This window comes from Vipera ursinii (assembly GCF_947247035.1).
Source record: "Vipera ursinii genome assembly, chromosome: 1".
NCBI lineage: Eukaryota > Metazoa > Chordata > Lepidosauria > Squamata > Viperidae > Vipera > Vipera ursinii.
Genome location: NC_139512.1, coordinates 278168480 through 278189380, shown reverse-complemented (window position 1 = coordinate 278189380; position 20901 = coordinate 278168480). Strand labels below are relative to the sequence as shown.

Sequence of the window (20901 nt, the reverse complement as noted above, 5' to 3'; positions counted from 1 at the left end):
TATTGGAGGGAATGCCACAAAGAAGAGGGGGTCAACCTATTCTCCAAAGTACCAGAAGGCAAGATGAGAAAGAATGGATGGAAACTAATCAAGGAGAGAAGCAACCTAGAAATAAGGAGAAATTTCCTGACAGTGAGAACAATTAACCAGTGGAACAGCCTGCCTCCAGATGTTGTAGGTGCTTCATCACTGGAGGTTTTTGCCATAAAAAAAGACTGGACAGCCACCTATCTGAAAGGCTATAGGATCTCCTGCTTGAGCAGGGGGTTGGACTAGAAGACCTCCATGGTCTCTTCCAGCTCAATTCTGATTGCAGATTACCTCTGATCATTAGATAAAAATCAGCGTATTGGACAGTATAGAATACTGATAGGACTATTTGACTTATCTGTCCTAACCTTTTCTCAGTATCACAAGTCTGCAAGAATCCATTCACCAAACACGGGCTGCTAGTGTTTTGCAGTCATTATAGTTAATAGCTATACTGATAAGTGCAGCCATTTGTCAGAATTTGCATCTTAAAATGGATCCAGTTTTGAAAAGATTGATTGCTGGTCTAATCTAGAGTGCTGTATGGACTGGATGCAGTCTGTTATTAAACCTGCATTTGCTATTAGACCTGCATTTGGCTTTTACACATTAAAAGATCCATTGAGGATCTGTTCGAGTCTAGCTAGGAACTTGTGTGCTTTAGAGAATAGAGTTCCATTTTCTATGATAGTTGCCACATTTTCCTTCATCAAGTAAATTATTTTTTTAAAAAATATTTTCCATTCTCTTTCCTCCCTCCCTCCCCCTCCCCCAGTTGATGCCATTTGCTGCTTTAAAAAAGAAACCCTGTATACCAGACCTGGGCATTATATGGCCCCCCCCCAGGCCACATCCAGCCCTTTGGCTGTCCCTGTCCAGCCCTCATGAATTGCTTTTATTTTGAAGACAAATGCTATATAGCTACGTCCCTCGCATATCTACACCCCTTCACAGCCCTTTTGGTTTAGCCCTCCACAAGAGTCCCAGTTTATAATGTGATCCCTTCAGAAAATTAATTGCCCATTTTTGCTCTACACATTTTATGCATCTAATTCAGCCCTTGCTGTATTGGGATCCAATGAAGGTTGAATGTTTATAGAGCCACCATGATTCAAACGAGACCCCATTTTTATTTATGTATTGATACATTTATATGCTCCCCATCTCACTGATAAGGTGACTCTTGCTTCCCCTCCAAATGTAATATGTAGCTTGACCTTCAGAATGCAGCCAATATTGCTTTAAACCAGACTTGTCAAACACAAGGCCCGGGAGCCAGATCCGGCCCGCAAAGTGGTTTCATGCGGCCCGCGAAGCCATCCTGGAAACAGTGAGGGAACGGTCCCCACTCCCTTGGCCCTGGCCCAGAGACCCTCCTTCTGCCAGAGACCCTCAGATCTGTCCCACTCCTGCCCAGGCCCCCATAGGCACCCTTGATGCGAACGATGTAGAGCTGGCCAGGCCCACCCAGTAGGCCACACCCACTCTAGCCACGCCCACCCAGTAGGCCACGCCCACCCTGGCCATACCCACCCGGCCCCCTGAGGGTAACCGCAATGCTGATGCGGCCCTCAATGAAATTGAGTTTGACACCCCTGCTTTAAACCATCTTTCAGGGAACATGTCTGCTATTTCTGATACAGTGCTGCGTTGTGTGATTGCTGCTGAATCACATAGGAGAGTCTAAATAAGAATTGATAAATGCTTATGGCGAAATGCTCCTTAATGCATAACTTTACCCTGTTCCAACTACTCGTGCTCAAAATAGTGCTCATAGCAATATAGTCTTTGTGTTTTTAAAATAGTTCAAACAGGAAATGGCTGCGTTCTTTGGACAAGAGAGAGAGCAGCTACTGGTACTCAGAAAAGAACATTATGATGCTAAAACTGCCTGTTAACTGTTCTTGCAAAAAGGCCTTATCAGCTATAATCTGTAGTAAAACGTGAAGGACCTTGCAGATTGCTCTTCCTGAATTCTGGGTCATTATATTTAGGTCTGAAGAAAAAGATGTGTATTTGAGATTTATCACAGTGTTGCGATTAATGTATGGATTAATGTATAGAAGTGATCTTTTGTTTTCCTCTGTGCCCCATCCATTGGCATTGGCAGTATTCCATAAAGAAATGTACTTCTTCCTCTCGCCCCCCCACGCCCCCAATATATCTCTTCACTTTCCTTTTCTTCTTCTTCTCTTCAGTTTTTGATTCACTGTGAAGGCACGAGGTTTACCGAGCAAAAACATGAAATCAGCATGCAAGTGGCTGAAGCTAAAGGCTTGCCAAAGCTCAAATATCACCTCCTCCCGCGAACCAAAGGATTTGCGATCACCGCTCAATGTTTGAGAAATGTAGGTAAGGAATGACATACCCAACGCATCTAAGACACCATTTTAAATGTTGGTAATCAGATGTATGTTTTAGTTAAACTGACATCTGGAAATGAAGCAAGCTGACATCAACTCTTTGATTGCCATGTTCTGAAAAATAGCCCTGTTGGGGGATGATGATATCTAAACTCTGTTCTCTTCCTTTAAGTCTTTCTTCAAGTTTCACTAATCATGTTTAGGTAGAGGTATCTTGATTAATTGAGGTGTGAGATTTAGCCACGTACAGCTCCCAAGTTCTTAATTCTCTCCTTTGCAGCAGGAGAAAACAAGCTGTTAACAATCTCTTAACAATTACAATTTTCTGCTTTGTTCATTCAATAAGCTGTGGTTAGCAAGTTTGGGACCCACTAGAATTCAAAAGCTCAATTTTTTTTAAATTCCATTTATATCCCGCCCTTCTCCGAAGACTCAGGGCGGCTTACAAACTTAGCAGTAATTTGAAAACCTTCTTCAGCTGAAGTAGACTCCCATAATGTGCACCAGGGATGGCTGGGTTGACATCTGAACCAGTCTATTCAAAAAAATAAAGTTGCCTTTTTATGGCCGGATTAGACTTTGAACTTCTGCTGTATCTTCTTGAAACAACAAAATATGGCCATGCTTTCACAGCCTTTTTTAGCCTTGTTTGTATTTTTGTTGTTGTTGTTGTTATTTTTCCTCGTAACTGCCAAAGCTCCTCATTTTGATAAACTGAATTTATATCATGTTCACAAGTTCATGATGTGTTTTGAAACCTCTGACAGCCATCACCCTGCTTTAATGTGTCCTATTGTACAGTTTCAGCTGTATATGATGCTACACTGAACTTCAGAAATAACGAAAATCCAACTCTGCTGGCAATTTTACATGGGAAGAAATACCATGCAGATTTACATGTAAGGCAAGTACCTTTTCCCTTTCTTAATATGCTTAAAAGGTATAGTGTAATAGTAACCCCCAAAAGGAGCTGTGATAAAAATGCCTCTAGTCTGAGGCATTTTGAATTGAGCTCTACCTGTTTTTAAATGAATAGAGCTTATTATTATATCTTTATATTAGGAGAGCCAGTTTGCTGTAGTGATAAAGGCATCAAGCTAGAAACTGGGAGACTGTGAGTTCTAGTCCTCTCAGGCCTAGGAAGAAGGAAATGGCAAGCCACTTCTGAAAATCCTTGCCAAGAAAACCAGGCATTCTCCAAGAATTGGACATGATTGAATGGAAGGCCAAAAAAAAAAGTTTTATATTGAAACTAATAACTTCTATTTTTTTCCACCCAAATAACAATAACATCATCATCATCATCATCATCATCATCATCATCATCATCATCGTTGTTGTTGTTGTTGTTGTTGTTATTATTATTAAGTTGGAAGGGACCTTGGAGGTCATCTAGTCCAACCCCTGCTCAGGCAGGAAACCCTATACCAGGGGTCTCAAACTGCTGGCCCATGGGCCAGATGCATCATACCAAAACCACGCCTACACCATTGCCGGCAATGAAAAAAAAGTCGAGGTACGTCGTGACACGTCACGTGAAATTGCGAGTTTGACACCCCTGCCCTATACCTTTTCGGACAAATGGCTGTCCAGTCTCTTCTTATAGCGGAGCATTCACCGCTTCTGGAGGCAGGTTGTTTCACTGGTTAATTGTTCTGTCAGGAAGTTTCTCCTTAGTTCTAGGTTGCTTCTCTCTTTGGTTAATTTCCATCCGTCGTTTCTTGTCTTGCCTTCAGGTGCTTTGGAGAAAAATCTTGTTGTTTATGTTACACCATAAATAAAAGTAAGCAGGGTGATTGTATGGTTTGTTTTTAGTTGTTCTCTTCACCCTGTGCTCTCTTCTTCAATATTTCTAGACGGATTCCATTAGAGGAGGTTCCCGAAGGCGACCAGGAATGTTCTGATTGGCTTTACAAACTCTATCAAGAAAAGGTGGGTTTGTTATTTAACAATTCTTGATATGGTTGAGACTTGAGACGGCCCTCCATAACAGTCCCACGTAACCCCTTGGGACAATTAATTGCCCACCCCTGGTCTCACTGTTCACCTGTTACAGATTTCCCATTCCTGAAATCAGAAAGTGGTTGCTTAATTTTCTTACAAGAGAAGAGCTGATTGAATCTGCACATTTTGCAAAGGAAGAAATGGCAATTTGGTGGGTGGAGGGATGATGCGTTCAAAAGCATCAGGTTTATTTCTTCTGTGATACCTTCCTAGAGGAACAGAAACATCCCACTTCCTGCTTGCGGCAATGGATTTAGGAGATAACCAGCTCTTCCTCTTATTGTTCCAACTAGGACACCTTCCAAGAAGAATACTACAGGACAGGAAGCTATCCAGGGACCCCCACAGTGCTTCCTCGGCGGTCATGGCCTCTCTTGAATTGGCTTTTCTGGGCCTTGTTGCTACTCTACCCTTTGTTCAAGCTGCTCATCAACATGATTAGCAGTGGCTCATACCTGACACTCACCACTTTAGCTTTTGTCTTGATTGCAGGTGAGTTGTTTCCAGCCCCAAGACTGCATCTGTGAGAAAGGTCCTCTTTTACAATCCCACCTCAAACTCTTACCCTCAGCATCTAATGTGCACAGATGAATTTGAGTCGGGAGGAGAAAGGTTGGCTTTAGTAACCTCAATTTAACTCTAAAGACAGGAGAATTTGGTGAGCTAAAATTTCACCGGGCCTACAAATTACTTGGTGTTTTTTTTAAAAAAAGTTTATGTAAGTATGTTGGACCTGGCCTAGGAAATACTGAAGAAAAAAGGCAGAAAAGAATTGTTTAAAGCTAGCAAATTTTCAGATGTGTGGTTTATTTTTTTTTCTCAGATCCATCTATCTTTTTTTTCTGTTTGTGTCATTTATTCTTTCTTTCTTAAAAAAAAATCCTGATGGTGCTGAGAGTGCCTCAGGGTGCCTGGCTTTTACTCCCTGGGATGAATGGAATAGAGGACAATGGGAGGTCCACTGCCTCGGGAGCTAGGGTGATCTTGCCTTTGGGGATGGGGAAGACCATCTCTCCCTATGCCCATTATGTATGGTGGCAGACAAGAAGCAGGCTGCCCTTGGGAGTTTCTAGGTCCATTGCCTTATTCCAGTTTCATGTTCCTGTTCCTTGAATCTATGGGATGGCCCTGGGGGATGAAGAGATACTGCCTAAGAAACAACCAAACAAGAGAGGGAGGAGCCCCAGTGGATTAATGGACAGAGAAGGAAACTTAGGAAGGACCCACTCTACTTGATCAGTTGCTTAGGTGGCACCTTTAGACTTGCAAGATACTGTTAGTGTAGCCTTTCAATAAAATAGAATTAGCTCATCTAATTGTGTTTCCTGTCTGATTTACCAGGGAGGGCTGACATCAATCTTGCAAGTCTGGCGGTACCGATTTTCCACTGCCACTTTTAAGTGTTTGATCATTTCTCTGCTGAGTCACTCATGCCTTAATCACCTCTTACTGTAACATGTTCTACGTGGGGCTGACCATGAAGAGTGTCTGGAAGCTTCAGCTGAGACAAAATGCAATGGCCCAGGCAGTTATATTTGCCTCTAGAAGATCACATGCTATATCTTTGTTCCATGAGCTGCATTGCTTGCCAGGTTATTTCTGGGTCCAGTTCAAGGTGCTGGTTTTCAGCCTGAAAACCACTCATGGTATGGGGCTGGGTTGCTTGAGGGGCCTTGTCTCCAAAATTACCTCTACCTATCCCATCGTCTGGCAGAAGATGCATGCTGTGGATCCCTTCTGTAATGAAACTACACATGTAAGTCCCAGGAGACATGCCTACTCTGCCATGGCCCCTACCTTATGGAACATTCTTCCCTCAAGATTAATTAGCTTCATCCTTTTTGACATTCCTGAAGGCCCTCAAGATTTGGTTATATTATGAGGCCTAGGGCTCCCAGGGAGCCTGAGATATGCTTGCATGGCTCCGTTGTTAAGCTGGCCATTTTTTATTCTCTCTCTCTGCCTAGGGGATTGTATATTTGTTTTTTTATACTATTTAATTCTTAATATAGTTTTTTCACATTGGTGGTTTTTTTATCGTGTTTTTAATACATAGTTGTGCTTGCTTCAGCAGCACATATACCGTACTAAAATTTAATACATAGTTGTGCACTGTCAAGAATTGCTTCTGATGAGATGGGTGACTATACAAATTTGATCAATTAATTATGCCTAAGAACTGATCTTGCTCTATTTTATAGCCAAATTGTTATAAACTGAAAGTGCATCAGCCATTGTCTAGCAAGAGTATATATTGTTTTATTGTTCCCATGAAATTCTGGATGGAGCATGTATTATCATAGATGGGAAACTGGTTCTGATGATGCTAGTTTTCCATCAAGTAACACCTATGTTTCCAAGCAATGTTGAATAAGAAATAGTAGGGCTATATCAGTAAAAAAGCAACAAGTGTATGAGGGCAAATTTGGGCAAGTTCTCATTTCCAAATCTTCTGGAAGATGGTCCTGAAATCCTCCATTTTGTCTTCTCTTTATTGGCCTTTCCTCTAGAGCAGTGTTTCTCAACCCTGCTATTGCGAGAATTTTGGGAACTGGGATCCACACATCCTAAAGTTATTAACACTGAGAAACATTGCTCTCTCTATAGGCTATAGGTTTCTCAAAGCCTCTTTGCCTAAAATAGGAGGACTACCATTATGGAAGGCAACCATCTGTAGAAAAGACCTAGCTCTCACTCAGCTTAATGATCAAATGTGCACTTTAGGAAATTCTACAAAGTACTGAGTTAGGAATAAATGATGGACAGCCTGAAACGGCAGCAAAATATATTGTTTCTTTTATTATGTGTAGAATTCCTCGATCATCAGAGCTGCAGCAAAATATATTGTTTCTTTTATTGTGTATACAATTCCTCATTGATCATCAGAGCTACTAATTAAAGCAAACATGTCTATTCAGGCTCATGTCAAAGTCTGAGATAAAGAGTTGGCTGCTTTAATTAGTAGTAGGGTTGTGTGCTTCTGTCAGGTCCCCAGCAGTTCTTCCAAATAATGCACTTATTCATTAAGGCATTTAAAATGCAGCTTGAATGCTATATGCCAAATATTAGACATGGTTGATTTCTGTGTCAGTTATAGAACTGAATGAGTAATTGGAGTGGATGGAAGAAAAGTGAAGAAGGGCCTTCAGAATCATGCTATGGTTTTGCTGTTGTCATTGGTTTACAGTTCTTCCCATTTTTTTCTCTAGGTTTGTTTTATTTCTGTGGCATGGCAAGATATTAATAATGAATATCTTTGGTTTATCTCTCATGAAGTCAGCCATTGCAAATATCCATTTCTAGGTAATATAATGGGATTTGGCACTAACCTGACAGTATTTTCTATAGCCCAAATTTTCTTCTTCTAGATTAAGAGACAGAAGGGGGCATTACAATAATTTGCGGTTGTCAGAGGAAAAAAATAAATCAGGGTTGTTCTCTCTATATAGCTTATATAATTTGGCCCCTTCAAACTCTACTGTGATTTCTGCACATAGTTTTACACCTGACTAAAAGACGGAAATGACTGCATCATTCTGCAGCGGCTTTATACATTGACCAGTTTATGCCTTTGTATTTAGGATGCAGAAACAGTGTTAGCTGTGTATTATTTTTGTCATTGGTTTATTTGATCAAAGTTAAAACAATTTGTTATCTCTGGTGACCCTAAATGGAATTTTGCTGATCACGACTGAACAAGGCGGCTTTAAGAAATTGTTTATAGATAAGAGATGGAATATGGGAAGAAGATTGTTATATTTAAGAGAAGTTAATAAGATGATAAATTATTAAAATTATACTTATGATGCAGGGGAGATCATTTATATATTTTATATATTTTCTTTTTCTTTACTATTTTTTTCTTTTCTGTGCTATTTTTTTAGTTGTATTAGTTTTTATATTTTTAATTGCAATTTTTAATAAAGTTTCTAATCTTTCTTAGACAGCCTAACATGCACTTGCTTTTTAAAGATAAGTGGAACCAGTATCAGATCTTTCATTTCTGCAAAATACATATCACTATGTTCATACGTATATGTTTTCTCCCTACAGGCAGTTCCTGAAAATTGAACCGGTGTTCACCACTTAAGGTGTTTGGAATAAGAAAGGGCAGACATTGATGTGAGCTAGTACAGAGGAATACTTGCAGGCAGAGAGGGCTTAGTTACATACAATTATTTGCCCCACACCCCAAAAAATATTGTATTGTGGGTATGTTAAATGGGATTAGTCAACTCAGTTGCTACAAGCATATGCCACAGCTCTAAGGATTGTCTGCTCATCATACTACATAACTAGGGTGTTGAGCCACATGTTCAAGGCAAGGAAATTTGATGATACTTTCATCAAAACAGGTGCACTATTAGTCAGCTTCATTCTGACTAAATAAAATGAATCAGCTCTTGTATATGGAAATAAGAGAAAGATAGTTTTTCACCACATTTGTTCCATGACACAGAGGTGTGGTGATTATTATTATATCTCTCCAAAGGTTTACATCCTCTTCGCCCCCTTCCATTAAGAGATGGAGCAGAAATTCTTACATTTTTGATGCAACTTTGCATCAGCAGCGAAACTGATTGCTTCCCGAACTACTGATGAGAAAGAGCTTTTGCTCTTTTTTAAAGAAGGAAATCGTGATGTTGGTTTTGAATATTTAATGGTAAGAGTAACATAAAATGTTATGAAATGTTTCCAACGTAAACATTTAACAGACAAGCGAATGAGCTGATCTTTAAAAATAAACATAGAAAATAATGAGAAATTAAAACTGCATGACCACAATTACTGTATGGCTAATGTAATGGGAGAGGCTGTACCCACTGATTTTTGTGTTGGAATGGATATTAAGAATATTATTCATTTTGTAATCATCCAGGCTAAATTTTAAGATTGATTTCTTAAAACAGAGAACTCAACATTTGAAAAGAAAATTGTTGTGGGTTACAGTCAAGCATCACAACAATTAGGACTCTGGTTGCATGTATGGCTGCATGCTTCTTGCATGCAGTTTATTTGAAACTGTCATAAAAAGGTTGACTTTTTTAAACTTTCAAGCAAGTGCAGATTTTAATCACTGAATCTTTGCCCATAGCACAAATATCACAATAAATATATAGAGCTATTTTATGTGAACCAGCTGAGTCTGCTGCAAAATAAACACAGAAATGTCACAGCCAGCTAACAAATACTTTAGTTTCAGTAGAAATTATTACTGTTTGGAGAGCTGGAAATATCTAGTTACTTATTCATACCATTCATCATTCATTCATTCATTCATTGGCATCCTTCAGTCTCGATAAACTATGTTATCATGCTCTGGGAAGAGGTCGTAAAGCAGCATCTGGTGTGGCTAAAAAGGCCAATTCGAGAATGGCAGTCCCTTCCACACTGAGGGCAGATACAATCTGTCCCCTGTCCAGATTTTGCTGGTTCCAGGTATGGTTCATACCATACAGAAATGTGTGTCATGTTAGTAAATCTGGTTACCATAATCTAGCATTGTCAAACCCATTTATTACCCATTTTTGCTGACTTTCCTTATTTAATTCAAAGCAGCTCTTTGAAAAATATTTTTCTCATCATAAATACTACTCCAGGTTAATTGCTTTTGAGACTACATTTTTAATGTTCCTAATGTTCCATAATTTTGTTATGATCTGGAATGGTTAAAATACTAACAGTTCATCATAACATGATGGAAACAATTAGAAAAGGGTAATAGTAAACGTTATCACCAGTTGTCTTCTCCTGAAAACGGTGACATTATTTGCTAAACTAAATGAGCATAAGACAAATTTATCCATGGTGGGTGGCAATATTTTAATATAAGCTATTATATAATTAATAATTACTGAATACATTCCGTAGATTATTAATAAACCTATTGAATGTTACCACTGTCAGTAACTATCCAATAGAATGTCAGGTGAATCTTTAAGACTGGAATTAATTTGAAGATAGAAGTAATTTTAAGAAATGAACTTTTTCACATATATGTAGCATTATTTCAGCTCTGCAACCCAAATTATTTTCCAAAATTATGACCACTTAGTTAAAATTATTAGCATAGTGTGAAAGACGCTTTTGTAACGATGTTTTAAAGAGAGGTGCAAAATACTGTTACACTCTCTTGAAGCAGCAATGTATAAACATTGGAACATTTTTCTTTGTTCAATATAAGGAAACCATCTTTAATGCACATGGATCCCAAAGTGGCATTTAAATCCAGATGTTGAATTATAGCATGGTAGTTGGTTAAAATATAATCTGAGACTTATGTCTCATCTGGTTTTTCTGGAGGAGTGATTTGCATAAGCTATTTGAATTCCAGAAATTCAATTTTGAAAAATGACCTTGCTTTGGGTAGCCAAGAGTTGAATAAAGTTGGACTTGACCTCATTATGGTCTTCGGGTATTACTTTCTTGTGACAGCGGAATATGCGATGTGCTGCCCTAATGAAGGGCATTTGTCATTTAGTAAGGAGGTATTGGTTTGAGCACATACTTTATATCAAGAACATTTGAAGGTTGAGGTTACACTGATATTAAATAAAGTCCTGCATAGACAAATGTTATCTTACCTTTACCAATTTATATCACTCCACTTAATAGTATCTAGCAGAATAATGGCCACTAGAGAGATCCGGTGTGGTGTAGTGGTTAAGATGTTGACTTAGATTAGGGCAAGGAGATCTAGATGCAAGACCTTCCTCAGCCACAGCAGTTCAACAAATCAGTCTTTTGCTCTTGTACAATCCTACCTCTCTCACCATGTAAGGAATGAGTGGAATGCGTGTCCAGCTCCCAAAGGGAAGACAGGATATAAATCTAACACACTTGCATTGGTACTGTGGCCAACAAATGTTTTGGTTTCTTAGAGCCTTCTTTGCTATTGTGTCAGTAGATTTTCCATTTGAGCTCTTCTAGGTGATTTGCTAGGTTCAAAAAGTAGGTGGTTTTTTTATAAAGTTGCTTTTTGCACATTAATAGAAGTTACTCCTCTCTTCATCCACAGAGGCGTTATGAGGAATTTAACGGTGGGGAGGGAATGGGGATGGGGGTGAGCGGGGAGTCCTTGCCTGCAGGTTTATATTCTAAAAAATGTGACATAAAGAGAGAACAAAGGCAAAAAATGAGCTTGGGTTGTCAAAATAATAGTGTGCAATAATCAGTTGGAAAAAATACAGGAAGAGTATCTTGATGAACATTACAGAAAGGTACTTTGGAATATGCAGGGGTGCATACATAGCACTTACCCTGCAACTTCTTAAAACGAGTATGTCTTTTTGCCTTGCGTCATTGCTACAACTATACAGGGCAGCTGTGCAGTCTTGATTAAGGACATGGTTGTGGATAGATGCTATGCTACTGTCTCATGCACTGTGAAGCATCTTCTTGTCTTTCAACCTGGAGTGCTGCACAACTGTAGTAAACGTGGAGTGTTTCAAAAGAACTTGCAAGAAACCATCCAGCAGAGGGAGGACTTGGTCAATTAGAAGAGTTAAGAATGATTCTTTATTCATGTCAGAAGCACATTCAAATTGTAGACACGCAATGTTCAACACTGAGCATGTAAAATGTATTAAATAGGTCATAGAAATATACCAGTAGTATATAAAGTAAATAGGATTAAAACTAAGTGACATTCACTCAATATTGGGCTACTACATCAACAGCATTTTCTTTCACCAGCATGAGATTTTCTTCTGTACACGTTGAAGGGTATCATAGGCACTGTAGATATGTGAAATGGATTGTTCTTCTGCACACATTAACATAAAATATCCTCTATAGGGAAGCCCCATATATAATTGAAGTCTCTGAATGATGCAGTGCTAGTGGCTGCTATCACAACATCAAATGTATTTGTTTCCTCTGATGTTTATTTTCAATAAACAGTTTATTTTCATTTCCCAGGTGACTGCCAATATATTAGCCTTATTAAGCTGCTATTCAAAAATATTCTGAGCTTGGTTGTGTTCTTGCAGACGTTTCATTGCCCACACTAGGTAATATCATCAGTGGTGAATTAAATGTCTGCCAATCCCCAACCCCCCCCCCCAAAGATCTCTCATTTCAGCCATGAGCTACAGATGTTTTCCTTTATTAATACAGAATTCATCTAGTTCAGGGGTGTCAAGCTGCCAGCCCATGGGCCGGATGCATCGTTGCGATACGTTGCAACATATCATGTGTGGTTGCAAATTTGACACCCCGATCTAGTTCAACTTCAGCTGAAAGTGAAATCAACCAATTATTAGAAGCATTATGACCAAATTGGACAGAAATTGGTAATATATTTAAGACATTTTGAGATGAGTTCTTTACCTCGCACTCCTGTCTCTCACACATAGTTTCTACAAACTGTTTCCTTCCCTCTTCATCTTTTTGTAGCAAGAATTAAAATGGATTCTGGATTAGTAATGTAATTGAGTAGGAAGTATAACAGGCCTTGATTACTAACAGCAGTTGGGACTGGAAACTTGTTACTGAGTGTCCTGGTCTCTGAAGCAAAATAATCTTGTGACTTAATCTCATTCCCACTTCCATCATTAAGCAAATCACCGTGGTCATTAAGTGAGATATCACATCTCACTTAATGACTTGTGACTCCACTTCTCTGTTCTCCCTTAAATCTGCTTATTGGAAGCCAGTTGTGAAGCTTACAAATGACAATTATGTGATGGCAGGTTGCTGTGATCGTTGTAAATAAGGGTTGCAAAGGATCCAAATGGCGATCACATAACTGCAGGATGTAATAGTGGCTGTAAATGGAAGAAGTGGTCACAAGCAGTTTCCCCCCCCCAACCACTGTAACTTGAAATGGCTGTTTAACAAGGCAGTCAGTGAGTTAGGACCACCCATACCCTTTAAAAAGTGAGACTGTACCTTACACTACAGATTATGGATTCTTTTCAATAATTTCTGCAACAGCCTCAACACAATGCCTTTTATAAAAGTGCATGAGCATGCAGTTTCAACTGAATGGTGCATGTGTTCCTGTGCATGCGTTTCCTTTCTTCCTCTTTCTTCCTCTCCTCCTTTCTAGGCCTCTGCTAGGAGTCAAACCTTGAAGAAGGCTAGAAGCCAGTAAGTGAAATTGTTGGAGCTGACCCAGGACTGAGTATCTCACTCAAGTCTATTAGAGTAACAGAGATGGTTTGAGGTGTTCTGAAAACTGAACTTATAGCACTACTTGTCTTGGTTATTACTGAGGTTCCAGTTAAACAGAAAACAGTATTTTTCCCAATATTTTCCACCAAGCCAAGTTGACTTGAAATAATATGAATTGCATGTAAAGGTTGAGACCAGTTGTTACATTTTTGTGTCAATCTAAAATTTTGCATGGACTACTGCTATCACAGAGTACCTTTTCCATTTATCACATGGCTTTAAAGGTCAGTAATAATCGCAGAAAGCTGTCATCATATACAAGATCCATTAATAAATGAAACAGCAGTCAAGTTCTGCACACAGAATGCTGTCCAGCCCAAGAAGCTACACACGCACACACACACACCTTTGCTCATCCAAAACTATTTTGATATAATGGGAATATTATATATCTTATATTTGTCAAATTCTTGGATTTCCCTAGCTCAGGGGTCAGCAACCTGAAACAGTGAAAGAGCCACTCGGAACCGGTTCCCTCACAAAAGGAAAAACTGGGAGCCGCAAAAAAATGTGTGCGCATGCGCGTACATGCGCACATGCACAGAACAGGGTTTGACTGAAGAGTGGAGCCAAGGCGAGATATGCACCTACCCTGCATATTTGAATTGATTGGTTGAACTTTTTTAGTCCCACTTTATTTATTTTTTTGGACTGCACATGGCAGAGGACTGGGAGCCGCAGGAGACAGCTGAAAGAGCCGCATGCGGCTCCGGAGCCGCGGGTTGCAGACCTGTGCCCTAGCTGGAGTTGAGTGTCTTCCCCCAGTGGTGTATTTGGTGGTTGGTTATTCTGCTTTGGAAGTGTGGTTATACGATTATTTAATAGCCTGTCACAAAACTATTAAGCTCAGATGAATTATTAGGCAACCTCAGTCTTTCTAATACCACAATGAATTTTCTGTTCATAGTCCATACTATTCTGTATCAAGTGAATGTATATTTAGGGTGGAGGAAATGATAACCGCATTTGTGCTCTCTGCAAAGAATATTTTATTGTATTTATTTATTGCTGCTGTTGAATTTAAGTGCTGTCAAAACTATAAGAGACACTCTAAGAGGCTATAAGAGACACTGCTGCTACCATCACTGAGGGAGGAGAGTTTTAGAAGTTAACTCATAATATCCTTGCAGCTATATGATACTATATGACTAGATTGTGGGAGGGTCATGCTTTTAGAAGTCATTTAAATATCAAGGGTTTTGTAGGGTTACAGGCTAATCACCACATTGTCTGGAAGGAAGCCATTTGATCTTCAGGAGATTTTTGAAATGCATATATAGCATTCTAAATTTTAAGGCCCCAAAGCTAGTCAGTTGTAAGGAGATGACCAGTCTGGAGTCCCTACACCCCTGAAAGAGATCCAAGGCCAGCCTCCCTTGAAGTCCATTGACTCTTATCTGGCACCAATTTGCCTTGATCGTTAGTAGATCAGATTCTTGTATATAGGTTGCTTGGAATAAACACGTAGCGCTTTCTGAATTCTGTCTGGGCTCCTGGTTTCTTGATACCACCAATCTGGTTTGAAATCAGATTTTTTTTTAAAAAAAAAAACAATTCTTAAGAGAAATTTCTGTATTTTTTAAATCAATTAACACACACAAAGCTTTTCCAGTAAGGGATATATAAATGATTTTAAATGAGTGATATAGTTTTAAAGAAATAAAATGGGCAGTACAGTAATCCATCTCGTTGAACAAAGGATCTGACGATCATCAGCGTGTGCTTTGTGCCTATTTTTTTTGTCCTAGAATATTTTTAAAACTATAGAAGAAAAGCATTTATTTCTAGCATGATATCTCAAAGGCTGAATAATTCTCTTTCTTTGCATAGCATGGCAAAGTACTAGCAGGACAATATAAAGTTTGCATAAGCTGTATATGCTAGATATATGCAATATAAAGTTTGTGTATGTGAGCGAATTTGCGAATAGTTTTCTCCTTACTTCTCTGTGTTTAACACCAGATATCCTCTTTTTTAAAAAAAAATTCAGTTTCAGCTGGTGTTCGATGGATGATAGCAGTAACAGAAATTAACAGAGGCTCAACTTACGGCAACCATGGACACAAGGAGAAGCAAAAATGAAATCTCCAGAGACTGCTTCATACCCAAAGGGAACAAGCTTGTGAACTGCTGTGCACATCTGTCTTCAGACAGGAAGACCAGGAATCTGTTAGAGAGAGCTCATGCCTTCACTGAAGTCACGTCTCTTCTCTATCCATCTCTCCCCACACCCACACCCTGCTCCAGCTGGCAACAAGAGTCAATAATCTGCAATTCATTTTATTTTTTTCTATACTTTTTTTTATTCAGATTTTTCAGAGAAACGGGTTTTTTTTAAAATTAAGGAAGAGACAATATGCAAAGTATAGGAAGAAAACAAATGAAGGAATTAATATTCTTTTTTTTTTCTGAATAAATCTTTAATGGATTAAAATATGAAATAAAATTTACTTTCCTACAAGATGACCGAAATGAGTGTTTTATGTATTTAACTAAGAAAGTCAGAACTACCTTACTTTGTTCTTTCTAGTCTGGTGGCGTTTCCCAATTGTGACCAACAAGCTGCCTCTGAGGCTTGTATTCCAAATGCATTTTAGATTTGTTTAGTTTCACTTCTAATCTATTTTTGTGGAAGTAATTGTTTTAACCAATGAGTGATTCTTGAACAATACTTTCACTGAGCTACTTAGCACTATCCAAATATTTATCCTTTGGCCAGCCTGATCAAAATAGGAAGACCTTCCCCTTAACATTTGTTTTCAGTTTGCAAAGAGACTTGTATTACCAGTTTGTTTTCAATTCACTTCAGAAAGTGAAGTGAATGCAGTGTTCTCTTTTATTTTGCAATCCCATTTTTTAAAAAATTTGCATTTGTTTATTTCCTTTCTGGACTTGGCTCCAGAGTACTCATTCTCAATCCTTTATTATATTCGGAAAGGTTTAATATTTTCAGTCATAATTACATATCCTAAAGTAATCTATTTCTTGCATTCTTCTACTGTAATTTTTTTCCTTTTTTTGCTTCTTATTCTTTAATTGTTATGAATCTATAAAAGACTGTCTCTTTACTCCCAAGATTTCAGTGAAGTTAAAAGCCGTCTGAAAGTCCACTTACAGAAATATCCAGCACAATGCAGTTATTCATTCATCAACATTCCCAAGGAACTCAGCATTAGTGAAGTTATTTCTATAGAAACTTATTCACTAAAATGTATTTTCTATATGCACAGCATTACCTTTAATACCATCCAAATTAGACAGTAAATTATAGAATCCTCATTTAAATTTTAAATACAGGTGTTACATTGGCTGTGTTCCTAGTATGTGATATAGATACTGATCGTGAAAATTATTTATATTAGAATATTGACAGTATCTCAGCTTGGATATAGTCCTCTGGCCTCTTTGATGTATAGATCTGCACTGCTGCTATTATGTCTCCCTGTGGAGTTTATCATATTCTAATAATGTATTACACCAAACTCTAATGTAGATTATTTGGTTTAGGCCAAATAAATCTGCAAACTCTTGCTGTTTTAATTTGTAAAACAAAAATCCAACCTTTATACAACAATGCTTTGTTTAGCATTTTAAAATCCACTGTTTGAGGTAGACTGTTTTTAGTAGTTAACGGTGTATCCAACATCCCAACCATTTAAAAATACTCTGTGAATCCCTTAGCAAGGACCAAATCCAAGCTAACAAAGCCACCCTCTTACTTTTGAAAGGGAAAATTATCAGGACCACAAGAATTTAGCTGATATATTTGGCAGAAAGAGACTTTTAGCAGATGCCTGGATAGTTGAAAAAAAAAACCTTTCATCAAACTGTTTAATTTTTTATATTTTTTTTGACGCTTCAATCCTGTTTTACCTCTTCTGACTGCTTTGATTTGTAGCAGACTCCAAGCAACAGATCTTTTTGGTTAGCTTGCCCTTTTATTTAGCTCAGTTGATTTCAACATGTCTGTTACCATTAATCCAGTGGACCTGTTCCCAGGTAAGTATATATTCCTGATATATAGGCAGTCCTCAACTTACAACAGTTCATTTGTCCGTTCAGTTACAATGGCACTGGAAAAAAGGACTCATGATTGCTTTTCACACGGCCACTGCAGCTTCTCCGTGGTCATGTTATCAAAACGACTGACTCGTATTTATGATGGCTGCAGTGTCCCAAGGTCATGTGATCACCCTTTGCAAACCTTCTGACCAGCAAAGTCAGTGAGGAAGCCAGATTCACTAAACAGGTGTGTTACTAACTTAAGTGCAGTGATTCACTTAACAACTGTGACAAGAAAGGTCATAAAACTCGCTTAACTCTCTCTTAGCAACAGAAATTTTGAGTTCAATTGTAGTCGTAAGTCAAGGATTACTTGTGGTATGGAGAAATTTAAGATAATGTATTAAAATTCCCTCGATTCAGTTTCCCTTTTCCATTATGCTGAACAAGTGATTTCCAAAACACTTCCCTTTACTGCTGCATTCAATCCATTACTTATCCATCTATTTCTCTAACGGACTTATGATTCCCCACCCTTATATTTACTGCATTTCAAAGTTTACTTGGGAAAAAAAATCTCTTGTTGAACTTTTGTTTTCAGTGGATAATAACGACTGGAATACCAACTGGATCCTCCTGGCCAGTGTTGTTTATGATGTATTTCTTGGAAATAGAAACTTTCTTCCTTGTACAGCAGGATTACTTTATTTTAAAGACTGTCCTATTCCTGCTGAATTTCTTTCAACTAACCACATGAAATACAAAAGCCCCGACTATAATTTAAGCAAAATTAAAACATTTAGTGCTTCATTGACAAGCATTGCTTTCAGTCTAAAAAAGTGAACTGACCCTAGGTGACATGTTTTAATCAACGTTTAACCCATATGTTTAACCCGTATGTTACAATACCCAAATGCCAAGGAAGAATATACAGCTTGATAGTTGCTAAAATAGCAGTGTACTTAGATGTGAAGTTGTAAATGTACCTTTCAACACATCATTAACGAAATAGAAGGGGGCTGAGAAATCAGTGCTAAATATAAGCATACGATAGCAAAGGGGATGCATGCATGTTTTCTTTATAAAAGAATTGCAACTATGGATATTGTACACAGGGAGAAGCCACATCTGATTTAAACAAGTAGAGGAGTTAAAAAGCAAGGATTAAAATTTGGCCATTCAGTCTGTGTAAGAGAACTGCGAACATTTAAGTTTAAGCCCTTATAAAGGTATATGTACAAGTGAAACTCGAAAAATTAGAATATTATGCAAACGTTCATTTATTTCAGTAATGCAACTTAAAAGGGGGAAACTAGTACCGTATTTTCCGGCGTATAAGACGACCCGGCGTATAAGATGACCCCTGACTTTTGAGAAGATTTTCAAGATTTTTCGTCTTATACGCCGGAAATTACTTACATGCCAGTTGCCAAGTGTCCGACACAAGCCCGATTCAGATTCAGCCCCGTCTGATGCAAATGGTGCAAAGCCACGCGCTCTTCCAGGCCAGACTCTGCAAACAGCACGCCAGAAGCCGCAACCACTGCGGGAACTCTGAGTCCCCGCCTGTTCTGTACCAGCCTGCTACCGGCCTTGCAGAAAGGCAACCCCTGTACAAACGGCAGAGGCTGGAGAGCGTCTAAGGCTGGAAAGCGTCTGCCAAGATTTATTACACAAACAACAAAACATGAAACAAGATACCGGAACTTTGATCCTCAAATGGAGCGGTTGCTTTCAGCAACCAGCCCTTCCCCAAACACTCCCTTTATTAGAGTTCAGGGCGTGTGCCTCCTTCCAAGGAGTCCCACAGCCTTTCTCTGCTTGCTTCTACTGGTCTGCCTCCTGCGTCGGGCGTCCTTGAACAGGGCCAGCTGTGGGTACTCTTCATCTGCACTGTCGGCCTCTCGCAGCTGAGTCTCCACCAAGCCAGAGGGGCCTGGCTGGGGCCTCTGCGAAGCCTCCAAGCCATCATCAGCAAGTTCGTCTTCAACACCCTCCTCCTCCCCCTCATCTGAGTCATCCGACCCAGCTGCCGAACCCACAGGCTGGCCCTGAATCACAACACTATCCCGCACCGCAGGGCCCTTCCCCCGAGGCTGCCGATCCAGATGCGGTCGGGATGGGAATTGTTCGTGAAAAGCAGTCACCAACGCAGGGGCATGAACGGCGGTCGCGTCTTCCCAGGTGAAGTCCTCCGGTCCGTATCCTTTCCACTCGATCAGGTACTGGAAACGACCTTTCAGCCAACGGGAATCCCTGATGCTGGCGACCTCGTACTCGGGGGTGCTGCCTCCATCACGAGGTCCTGATGGGGGAGGTTCCGCTTGGCAGAGTGGACAAGCCGGTTGCTCGGGGACCAACAGAGACCGATGAAAAACTGGGTGCACGCGCAGGGAACGTGGCAGAGTTAAGCGATAGGCGACCGGATTGATGACAGCCTCGACTGGGAACGGTCCTAGGTAACGGTGATCCAACTTCCTCACCGGCCGTGTGGATGGTAGGTTCCTGGTGGACAGCCAGACCCGATCCCCCACCGATAGTGGAGGCGTATCCCGTCTTGACCGATCAGCAAACCTTTTGTAATCGGCCTTGGCCTTCTCCAATTGCCGTCGCACCAATCGATGGATCGCCTGTAACTCTGCCATGAAGTCGTTCGCTGCCGGCTCCGATGAGTCCACGGGAGAAAGGGGGAAAAACCGGGGGTGATAACCCACATTGGCCAAGAACGGTGTCATCTGCGTGGAGGTGTGCTGCGAGTTGTTAAAGGCAAACTCAGCTATGGCCAGATAGTCCACCCAATTGTTCTGCTGCAGGTTGACGTAGCAGCGCAGATACTGTTCCAGGATACCGATGACCTTCTCGGTTCCCCCGTCAGTTTGAGGATGATGCGCGGACGAGAGGCAGACCTTGATATCCAACGCATGCATCAACTCCTGCCAGAAGCGGGCTGTAAACTGGGCCCCCCTATCGGAGACGACTCTATCGGGGAGGCCGTGCAGCCGAAACACCTGTTGGATAAACATACGACTAGTGGCGCGAGCTGATGGTAAGCCGCGACAGGGGATGAAGTGCGCCATCTTGGTCAGCATGTCCACCACCACAAACACTGTCGTGAAGCCGGAGGATGGGGGTAAATCCGTCAGAAAGTCCATGGACACAGCCCCCCAGGGTCTCTTGGGTGTTGGCAAAGGCTGCAGTAATCCAGGCGGGGCCCCTGTCGCTGACTTGGCCTGCCTACATGGGATGCAGGAGGTGACATAAGACTGGACGTCGTGTCGGACTCGGGGCCACCAGAAGGTACGGGAGACCAGGTTCAGAGTCTTGA

General features: G+C 40.1%; 1 protein-coding gene across 1 annotated transcript in view; it reads left to right on the top strand.

Moving 5' to 3' along the window:
• The window catches only part of AGPAT4 (1-acylglycerol-3-phosphate O-acyltransferase 4), a 37546-nt gene extending 20424 nt beyond the window's left edge, over positions 1-17122 (top strand). Inside the window, exons 4-8 of the mRNA XM_083349785.1 lie at positions 2229-2382; positions 3195-3297; positions 4250-4325; positions 4691-4889; positions 15565-17122. Coding sequence (XP_083205911.1) covers positions 2229-2382; positions 3195-3297; positions 4250-4325; positions 4691-4889; positions 15565-15656 — 624 coding nt within the window. The 3' untranslated portion in view covers positions 15657-17122. The remainder of the gene's footprint in view (positions 1-2228; positions 2383-3194; positions 3298-4249; positions 4326-4690; positions 4890-15564) is intronic.
• Positions 17123-20901: the final 3779 nt, after the last annotated feature.